General features: G+C 45.0%; 1 protein-coding gene across 4 annotated transcripts in view; it reads right to left on the bottom strand.

Moving 5' to 3' along the window:
* ITGA6 (integrin subunit alpha 6) overlaps window positions 1-9,793 on the bottom strand; it is a 49,673-nt gene extending 39,880 nt beyond the window's left edge. For 2 of the 4 annotated variants that reach the window (XM_065670369.1, XM_065670370.1), the window contains exon 1: window positions 5,031-5,275. In XM_065670369.1, coding sequence (XP_065526441.1) covers window positions 5,031-5,191 — 161 coding nt within the window. In that variant the 5' untranslated portion in view covers window positions 5,192-5,275. Of the gene's footprint in view, window positions 1-5,030; window positions 5,276-6,998; window positions 7,040-9,704 lie in introns of those variants that run through there. The other 2 variants (XM_065670371.1, XM_065670373.1) reach the window with 2 other exon arrangements.
* Between the last annotated feature and the right edge of the window lie 992 nt (window positions 9,794-10,785).

Below are 10,785 nucleotides of genomic sequence, written 5' to 3' on the forward strand. Positions count from 1 at the left end.
TATTCATGAAGGGTCCCACTAGGCACAGCAATGAATTTTGTTAATTCTCAACACCAGCATGAGAAAAATAACACATCTTCCACAGGGTTATTTAAGATTCTTCATACTTACAGGTAACTTTAGAAAAACCAAAACCTTACCTGAAAAGCACATGACCTCTTTCAGAGCAAGTTTCTCACGGGGATGGAGGACTGGGATAAGAGGCTTCCCACATCATGTGGGAAGGCCAGCTTTACGCTATGAACGTCTGTCACACCAGTTAACATGGCAGTGAAGTTGAACCTGTGAACTCACACAGCCAACAGAGGACTGTACCATATCATATCTTTCCTGACACAGCCTTTTCAGAGCCACCTGGACTAAACTGGCCTGTCAGAAGCACATTTTTGCCATATGACCTGTGATTTCACATGCCTTGCTTGCAGACTCTGCTCCTTTCTCTACACTGACGGAAGTGGTTACACTAGAGTTAACTTCCTGGTGTGTATCAGCCCAGTGCTCCGTTTCTTGCCTTGGTAGAGCTCTGCAGGACTAAGTGCACAATTCTTTCCTGTTCCTTTGAGGAAAACGACAACAACATTGACCTCTTCCTTTTCCACCTGCAAAAATGGGAGTCAGACAGTGACATATGGGAGCTCCCCATTTTTTGGGCACCTCACTTGCAAACGTGCCAGCTTTGTCTCTGCCCACAGCACAACGCAAACAGCACTGGGAAAAAGCTTGCCTTCTGCAGTTTGACTCCACCTACAGAAATTCCACATTCTTCCCCCTTATGCGATGTAGATTTAATCTTCCCATTTCTCTCACCCAGGATGTTAGTATGATGTATCCTCTCCTTTTCAAAATTCTTTCTACTTCCCACTACAGGGAAACTTTTGAACTACTCCTCCCTCCTTCCCAGCTTAATTTGATTCTAACCTTTGCCACAGGACATCGATCTCAAACACAGACTCCTTAACTACCTGAAGCTTGAATTACACTACACCACCTCTGCAAGCAGAAATTGTCATTTTCCATTACAGACCACCATAATCCATCTCTTTTGTTGCTTGAGCAAAGTGTCTGTGAGCACAAGACCTCGGGCAACACAGAAGCTCGATACCACTAAGGATGCACTGCGGCAGTACAGCAATGTCAGCAGTCCTGCTGACCTAAGGCAACTTTGTTATGTATTGATATAACAGCTCCCAGCAGACACATGCAGTATCAGCAAAATCTGTCACAAGCAAAAGTTACAGTAAGATACTGCAATTTTTAGAACTTTATGGCTGCTAATGGGCAGTGCAGTCTTGACATAAAGTGCCTATCCACGACTTTCAACCATACAGCTTTTCAGCTGATGATTAGATCTTTAATGTTGATTACTACAATTTCATCCTTTTCGCCTTAAATACCAAGAAGCCTACATGAATTCAGCTCCATACTTACACTGAAAATAGTATGAGAATTACTTGCCAGTAACAGTTAAACACCAACTGGGGCTTGTGTTCTAATTCAAGATTAGAGTGAATTACAACTAAAAAGAACTGGAACGGACATGTTGGACATCTTACTTGGAGTAGGTATACATGCATATAATTTATATAGATATTATATACTATAAAACTATACATGTAACTACACTCATTATATATAAAGGAATAGCTAGTAATAATATCTTTATTATAATCATAATGTATTTATAATATCTAGTAGCTAATATGTATATAGGGAGCACAGTCCCCATTTACAAATCTAGCTACACTCACATTCTCAATCACAGGACTACTTAAGCTTTAACCACATGACTCATACAGCTACACTGTCACAGAGCCTAAGGCCCCTCCAAGTTACAAATCTTTTTGCAGTTTGCCAACAAAACAGGCTGCCATCCCCTCACAGAACCAGAACTCCTCTTATTTCTGTCATACTGACAGATTAAAGGCAGAGCAATCTTACCCAGGGCAGTAAGCCCAGCTCTCTTAGAGCTCCATTAGGCTTTTCTACTACCTGATTTACTGTGCTTGACAGTGAACCAGAACTGTACACAGAAATTCAGGCAAGCTGCACTTAATACTGCCAACGTTAATGCTCCCCTGATGCACATGAAGATTGTGCTCGGCTGTCTTTCACACCCACATGCCTTTAGCAGTCCACTTTCAGTCACTGTGAATTAATAGTTCTCCTCTCCAACTGACAAACATTCCAACTTTTCTCACATGAAGACACTCACAAAGAAAAACAAAATCCTGTTACTAATCCATAGCCTTACACTTGGCACCAGTTGAACAGTCATCTACCCATACAGTACCCATAGGGAATTAAGTACCCATAGGAGTTAAGTAATTTGTTGCTAGCAAACACGTGGCATTAGTAGTTAATGCTAATAAATGAAAAGATTGTCATTCAAAGCTAATATACAATCCACAGTATCCTGTGACTAAGGGAAAAGGTAATCCAAAGCAAATACCATGTTTAAACTAAGGCTATTCCAGCTGTACCTTTATTTGTCACACTTCCTAGGCATTCTCCACCCTCGTTTTTAGAGAGGATTTTTGTAATGCTTAACACTGAATTATCCAGTGTAAGGAAGAGGAAACCATTTCACTTAAAAACCACTTAAGTGAGACACAAGAAAAATTATACATCATTTAGTTTGCTTTACCAAGCCTTGCTCTAAGCCACAGACTAAAACAGCCCTTGAGTAGAATTCATGTCTTTCACCTTCTCTCATTTGCTCATTTTCCCCAAGGACTGACTGATCTTGCACATGCCTGCTGTAACATGCTGGAGAGGTACAGGGGCACTCAGGTTGGCAGGGTTTTCGGAATGGGGGTTGCTGCCAGATGAGCACCCAAGTATAATTTTTCATTAAGTTCAATGATGAAATGGGGCTTGTGTGCTTTTGGCAACTACTTAACAGTGCTCACACTCAGACTGTAACTGAGCCTTTAAGTTAGCATCCATTCAAGAAGAATGGGTAAAACAAATACTTCTGTCTAACTAAGAGATAGCTGTACATAAATCCACTTTGGCAGTACAGATATGACATGACCTCAATTCCCATAACTTTTCACTGTCACCAGTATCTGGACAGCAGACATTGTTCCACTTACAAAGAGTCAAGCTATTCAGAAACTGCACATGGTTTCCATGGAACAGGCCACACAGATCATTTGGTATTAGTTCAGTGTCACTCATTTTTATCTAATATAAATAGGCAGCCTAATATGGGAAGTTCACTTCGAGTTTCCCCTTCAAAACCCCTGTCTGTTTCATGAGACAGAACTTACACAAAATGAGCCAAACACACCTCTGTCCCTATGAAAGATAGTTTCAGTTCAGCATGGTTAACGTCTTGTGCTCTTACAGCCATACACTACTACTCTTACAGATGGAAAAACGATGCTCAAAGTGACTATAACACGCCTGTGTGACGCAAATGGTTTCATTCCAAGGGCACTACCCACCAGCTACCCAGGGTAACACTCAAATTCTTTATGCTAAAACTCATGAATACATTTTAAAAACGGTCAAGACACCAGAACTGCACAACACCATAAAGCACAGTTTCTCTAGTCTGGTTCTGTGTCTGATAGAGACACTTGCTTCTCATGAAAGCCTGGATTCAGAAAGCCACGTCAAAGCAGATAGCATCTGGCTCTGCTCTGTCCCCAGATCTGGATTGCCTGAGGAAGCGTTTGCTATACATACAATACAGAACTTTCACAGTAGTCATCTCTGAAGCATTTCAGCCAAATATTTCAGACTAGCCTGAATACTGTGACCGCACTTGTGTTTCTACTGACTTCTCCTAATTGGCTGTCTGCGTACTCTGACACACTCATTCTACCAGCATGACAGTACAGTGGGAAACTAACAAGCTTCGGGCACTGCTTTCTTCGAACTGAGACCAATGTAAGAGTAATCTCATCAAGAATTAAGGTAAAGGCTTCTGAGGTTCTGAAAAGAACCTCACAGATTTCTATTTCATTCTTCAGGATACCGTGAGCCATTTAGTCTACTAGATGGAAGAATGAATGCGGGCATTTGAGATTTATACTGCTTTACACGCTGTAATTTTGATGAAACCAACAGAAGGCGAGTGTTAGCAAAAAGGGGCTACAGGACTTTTTAAGTTTACCAGCTAACTGTATAAAGGATACAACTTCTTTCCAGCTTCCTTCTCCCATTAACACTGTATGAATTATGGGCTTGTCTTCCCTTTAATTAAAAATAAACATTTGGGGAAGACACATCTATTTGATAACAATGCCTGAGACAAGCACACTTCCATCTAGTGCTACGGGGTAGGTGGGGCAGGGCAATGCCCTCATATGGTCACGAAGAGGCAAGGACCCTGAAGAGATACAAAGGCGCCGTGCTTTCCGAATTTCCCAAAAGCAGCTCCTGGTTTCCACCCATGTGCCACCAACACCGATTTGTATTTCCCGTCTTCCTTTACCACCTCGCACCTGCACCCCGGGCGGGTTCCGTCTTGAACAGCAGCCCCAGCGCTACCCGAGCGGGGGTACGCACACGGAGAACAAACCCGAGAGCCTGGACAGGCACCCTCAGCCCCGGAGCACGGGCGGCGCAGGTCAGCGCTGCCGCGGGAGCCCGCCCCATGCTCCAGCCTCCCCGTGCTCCCCCCGGGGGGACCCACGCAGGACACCGCTGCCGCGGCTGGGCCGGGAAGTTTCCCCGCGGGGCTGTTGCTCTCTCCCCCCTCCTCCGCCCAGGCCCCCCGCAGGCCACCGAGGAGGGCGGGGCGGCACCTCGCTCCCCGGCACGTCCCCCCCGCTCCGCCCGCCGCACGCTGCCTCCGGGCGGCCTGCGGGGCCGCAGCAGCCCGCGGGCCGCGGCAGGTGCCGCCCGCCCCTCCGAGCCCCCCTTTCCCCGGCTCCGATTCCCTCCCCGCCGCCAGCGGGACCCCGGGGGGGGCTGTCGGCCGCAGCCCGCAGGAGCTCCCCGGCGGCGGGAGGGAGGGAGGGAGGAGGGTCCCCGCGGGCGGCCCGGGACGGGGCCAGGCGCGGCGCGGCAGTACTTACAGCCGTTTCTCCTGCGGCTGCAGCTGCCGGTGCATGGCCAGGGAAAAGCCGAAGAGGCTGCCCGGCTCCCCGCGCCGGCTGATCACGCCGTCCGTGTCCAGGTTGAAGGCGCCGGCCAGCGCCGGCAGGAGGGGCAGGTACAGGAGGAGCGCGGCCGCCATCTGCTCTCGCCGGCCGCAGGAACCTGCTGCCGAGCGCCGCCGCTCCCCGCGCTGAGGGCGCCCGCTCTGCCGCGACGGAGCCCAGCCCAGCCCAGCCCGGCCCGCCCCAGCCCAGCCCAGCCCCACTCCGCCCTCCGCGGGCTGCCCGGCCCCCGCCCGGCGCACAGTGCCCCGGGGCTGGCCCCCGGCCCCTGCGCGCCCGGCCGCGGGGCGCTCTGTGTTCGGGTCCGAAAACAAAGCGGGGCCGGGGGCCGGGCACGGGCGCAGGTGAGGGCTGGGCCGTAGCCCGAGGGGAAAAAGGGCAGAGATCCCCCCACGGGGCACGGTAAGAGCTGGCAGCTGTCTGCGTACTGATACAGCGTACTGTCTGGGTGATGCGGCCGGCGTGACCCCCTGTATACCCCAAACAACACAGCCGTGAGAAAAAAAGAAGAAAAACCCCAAACCAGTGCATATGTATCTCTGTTTTCCGGACTTTTCAAGACAGCACATGAGGGCAGAAGTCCCAAGACTACATGAGCCTCTCCAGCATTTCCTATCTCTGAACACATCTGAGAATTCCTTACCCCTACCTTTTAATGGTTTCAAAACAACATGTGGGTTTGGAGCCCAGATCTTTTTATCTCATGCCTATTGCACCCGTAACTCCAGAAGGGTATTTGCTAGCATACCTTAGCTCACTTCATCCACCCAAGAGAGAGGGTTTGGTCTGTTTTTTAACAGAATCTTGGTTTAGTGCTTTGGTTTAGGGAAGAAGATTCAAGCCTTTAAAACCTCACAAGTGCCAAGCAGCATGACATTATCATTGTTCTTTTCTATTGACATCCAGAACATGAAGAGAGAAGCTTCTTTTCTCACTCAGGAGATTCCAGAGAAAGTGAGAAAAGAGCAATTGAGACAGAGCACTCAAATATGTTGGTACTCCAAATAACTCCTTCTGGAACAATACTCTGCTCCCATGGAGTTAATCCAGGCTCCTTTTTCCTGAGTAATTATTCTAGGATAACTCCGTGTATAGACAAGTCACTGGCTCAAGTCCAAACACAACACCCTTGATCAAAAGGGAGGAGAAAACACATCAAATGTGCATCTAATGTGGAAACAAAACATTTTGTTAAATTAGGCTCCCAGATACTTACTGCTAATGGAGTCCTTCCCTGCTTGCTGTTCATGCCCAACTCATTCAAGGTCTTAATCCAGTGTTCAGTCACTTCACAGTCATTGCCACAGCAGAAAACCCTACTGGCATAAACACCATACTCCGGTTTCACTAAAGGACCCACAAGAGGGAAGAGTCCCAGACTAATTACCAACAGGCATACTACAAGCCGTGTATTTCACGGTAATTAGTAAAGATTTGAAAACAGGTCTTTGAAAATAGCATTGAGGTTTGTACTGAAAAATCTTAGCAGTTTGCCCTTTGGGACCATTGAAACTTGCATGCTTGTAATACTCTTATAGTAACGACAGTTACTTTTTAAGTAATGCTTGTACTCGATAGCTTGTGTAAGGAGTCACGGAAATACTTTCATTCACAGCCATCTGAATGATACTGGCATGTTAGGTTCATCTGACTTCTCCCTCTCCCTCCCTCTAACCTGTGTTGCCTGGAGGGCACATTGTACCTGTTTATTGTTACCCACAGAGGTTGCTGAGGGGAGACGAGAGTTTTCTCATCTCCAGATGCAGTAACAAGCATTCCAAGACATAGTTATATTAAAACCTGTCCCAGGTGACACAGCAGGAACAACAAGAATAGACCATATACAGGGTAGAGCAGAACCGCACACAAACAGCTCAGAGTTACCTTGGATGATCTGTCATCATTTTGTGCTATTTCCATTTGCTCTAGATGAGGAGAGGAAAAAAAAAGTTAAAAAAAAATAAAACCAAAAAAAAGTCAGTTTCCTTCCTTTGCTCTTCCTCCAAAACAAACATGCTGGGGGTTATCTACAACTAACATGTACTTTGGGAATTCCTCTTTTGTACTACCCCTATATAAAGGGGGACCAAGATTAAGTATGATGACCAATTAAACGTGAACGCTCTGCTATGTATAACAACAGGGCAATTCCAAGTAAGGCGATGGCCAGATCAAAGCTGTCTCTCTTTTTTGGAACAAAGGCTCTGCTATTGCTGAGTTTTCAAGCTGCCTGCTTATTAATGGTGTGTTGATGCTCAGCCAAAGGGCTACAAGGTGTTTGCCTGCTGTGTCTACATCTCGAGCAAGCCTTTCTGCCAGCAGTACTTTCCTCCTCCGTACAACTGTGTAGTTCATTACAAAGGAAAAGAAAATAAATTCTGGAAAAAAGAAGAGGTGGGATGGAAAAGCTAGAGCTTGGCAAGACATTTTAGGCTTTCCCTAGAAGGAAGGCAAGGCACAGTGCTTTACATTGCTGAACTTTTATCATTTATATGAACAAAACATACTACGCGAAGAAATACACAACTTGTGGATGCTCAGCTGTGCAGCTCTAATGCAGCACATCAAATGGTCCCAAAATGCCAAAATATGTAAACATCCCCTTCCCATTTCATTAAAAAAAATAATAAAAAAAAAAAGCTTGATGTTATAATTGATGTAATTCCAAATGAAAAAAATAATACAGGCCAAAACCGCTTGGTTCACCATGCAAGTTCTAAAGCTACAGAGGTGTTTCGGTTCAGAAACATAAACTAGTTTTAAAGTGTTAGTCACCTGGATCAACCTTCTGGACTGTTCCTCGTCAACACAATACACATACCATTTTTAGAACTGCATGTTCTCCAAATTATTTATATTTATTGAATGGATGCATCTCAACAGCTACAATAAACAGCTGAACTTCTGTGCAGCCAGTGCTGTCAGACTATTTTTGCCAATATATCCTCTGAATGCTCCTGGCTCTCTGTTAACAATGCTACTAGGACTAGCAGAACAGCAGCACAGAAGATAAAGGCTTTTACGGTGGTAAGGGAGACAAACTACTCATCACCATGTAAGGAAAACGTTTTGCTCTGAACAATCTAGAAGCCAGTGTGTTAAAATAGTTATATTTACACACTTGGTATTCTGAATTATACAGAACTGACACTCAGTGTATTTGTACAGCTGAATGAAGAATGTCGCCATTTCTCTCTCTACTATCTTTTCAGAAAGACGACTAAGATGCAGTTCTTACTTGTGGCTATATTTGAATCAGATTAACTGCAGTTCCAGAGGAAGATGTTGCTATCTTAACACTTCTGGTTTTCTCCTGGATGTCTAAAACAACTACCAACATCATTCTGCCATTCTTTACTGGCTCGCAAAGTAAAAATACCTTACCTCTGTTGACAAATTGGTTAGAATTTGACATGACATTCCAGATGTAACGTCTTTAAATCTGAGCTTTTAACATTGAGTATAACGGCTTTAACTTAATGTTTCTATATAATATATGAAGTATTACACAAATAAAAAATAAGAGTTGAAGGAAATATTTCAATCCAGACTCAGAATTTTGGTGAAGACTGCAAGCAGCGTTACAGAGCAGCTCTTAGTCTTTTACATAGAGAGAGTATTTTTCCAGCCAAGTTGACAGGTACGTTCCTTAGGTAGTTTCAGAATGATCAGCCTGAAGGCTTTGGAGAGTAAACATCTCTGTAAACATACTTGGAGGCACTTTATGAGCGTAGCTAGGCAAAGATCAGAGAAATGCCGGTGACAAATGGGAACTAAACACCCATATTTTGGATTGCTGTGGAAGGAATTAAGGATGTTCCTTCAAAATTACTGATTCCTAAGGCATAAAATTGCAGTCATCTTTAACATGTGCCTGTATTCCAATTCCCTAGTTACATATACCACTACGCAAGATTCCTCCTCAGTAAGGGCAGCCTCAACTTAAACATCATTATACACATTACAGGCGCCTTTGCAGCCCCATTTTGTGGCACTCTCAGCCAGACATATGTATCTTCAAATCTCTTATATCACCATGGGTGAAACTTGTTGCACTGACAGCATCCCAGACCCATCTATACCGTGCATAGTCCTTGATCTGCAACGCCATCCTGCACGTGAAACCTTGCTTGCCTTGTACCATTGTTCACCAGGGCAGAGACATAGCCCGACATAACCCAACACCCCATGCAAACTTCTGTGCAATTTGAGCCACCTCTCCCTCAATGTCTGTCGATATGGGCATCTTTCAGACAATTTGGGCCAAAGCAGCCAACCATTGCTCATAGACAAGCAGCAGAGATTAAAAAAGCAAGCAAGGTATTACTTGGGGAGGTGCTGGCAGGGAGCAGGGCAGGAAGAGAGGAGGTTTACAAGCAAGACATTCACAGGATCCCCCTGGAAATTCTCTCCAGGAACTGAAGAGGCAAAGTGAACCTTCATGGGATAACATTTTAACTCCATCAAGAGCCAAAAATAATCACTGACCAAGACAAAACACTTTTGTTCTCCTGGCTCACACAGACTCTGGCTAAAGAGCCTTTGGCCATCACCCAAAGCACAACTCCACACAACCTTGATAGCACTTACCTCCAAGCATTACACCGGGTGCTGAACACACAGGACCTAGCCCTGAGACAGTCTGCAAAACACAAGACCAGGAATTACAGTCACTTGAGGAATCTGGTCACTACCTAGCTTATCCTAACACCACAGCATGGCATAGCAGAGACCCCCAACTCCCCTTGCAGCAGATTAGTGGAAGCAGCTGTTTGGTCGTTACCAGCATTGTTACACCTGCTCCCCCCATCAGGTCCTGCATCAGACCCAGCTGTTTCACTTCCATGGAGGAGATAAAGCCCAATCACTCTGCACAGGAGTGTTCAGTGACTGACAAGAACCATGCAGAGAAATTGGACTTTTTGTTTGATTTTTAATAGATTTAAGTTTTTCTGTAGTCACTATCTGTGACAATTTAGCAGTTTTGATACTACAGCCACCTCATTCACATGTCAACTAAACCATGTCTGCCACTGATTCAACAGGACCTGTGTTCAAGACATGTTTAAACGTGGCTTTCAGGCCACTGCAGACAGAGCTAGCAGAGGCTGCTTCTATGGTTAAGTTCTAAAGTTAGCAGCCGCAGAAAGATTCTTCCTCTGTGTTCTTCACTTTTAGCTTGTTAATAGAAGGCTTTTTAAAATAAAAATAACAAAGGAATTCACTTTTCTCTTTAGATTAACACAAGAACAAATTGGATGAGGTAGAACTGAGCACAGTCTTCTTTTTACTTCACTTGGATCACCAGTTAAAAATAGCTATTTTCTGGACAATATATTGTTTTAATTAATCTTAGTCTTTTAAATCAATCCATAATGAACAAATCCAATCCTATGTAATAGTAAGTCTCACTTGCTGGCGTGCTCACTAACAATGCTGAAAATATTAATTACGCAAAGACTGTAAAAAAAGAACCCTAAGTAAAGTCTGTAAAAGCCCAGTCCACCCAGGATCTGAATGAAAATCAGGTTGTTCTCTCTCCTTGCTCTGCCTGGATGTGAATAGCATCCTGAACTGTAGTTCTCATAAGCTCCCTGCTGAGCAGTGCAACCTTTAGTTTCTGGAGCTCCGTAAGTTATTAGATAGAGACAAAGGATTCTTCTACCTTCAT

The sequence above is a fragment of the Lathamus discolor genome, chromosome 3, assembly GCF_037157495.1.
Source record: "Lathamus discolor isolate bLatDis1 chromosome 3, bLatDis1.hap1, whole genome shotgun sequence".
In the NCBI taxonomy this organism is placed as follows: Eukaryota; Metazoa; Chordata; class Aves; order Psittaciformes; family Psittacidae; genus Lathamus; species Lathamus discolor.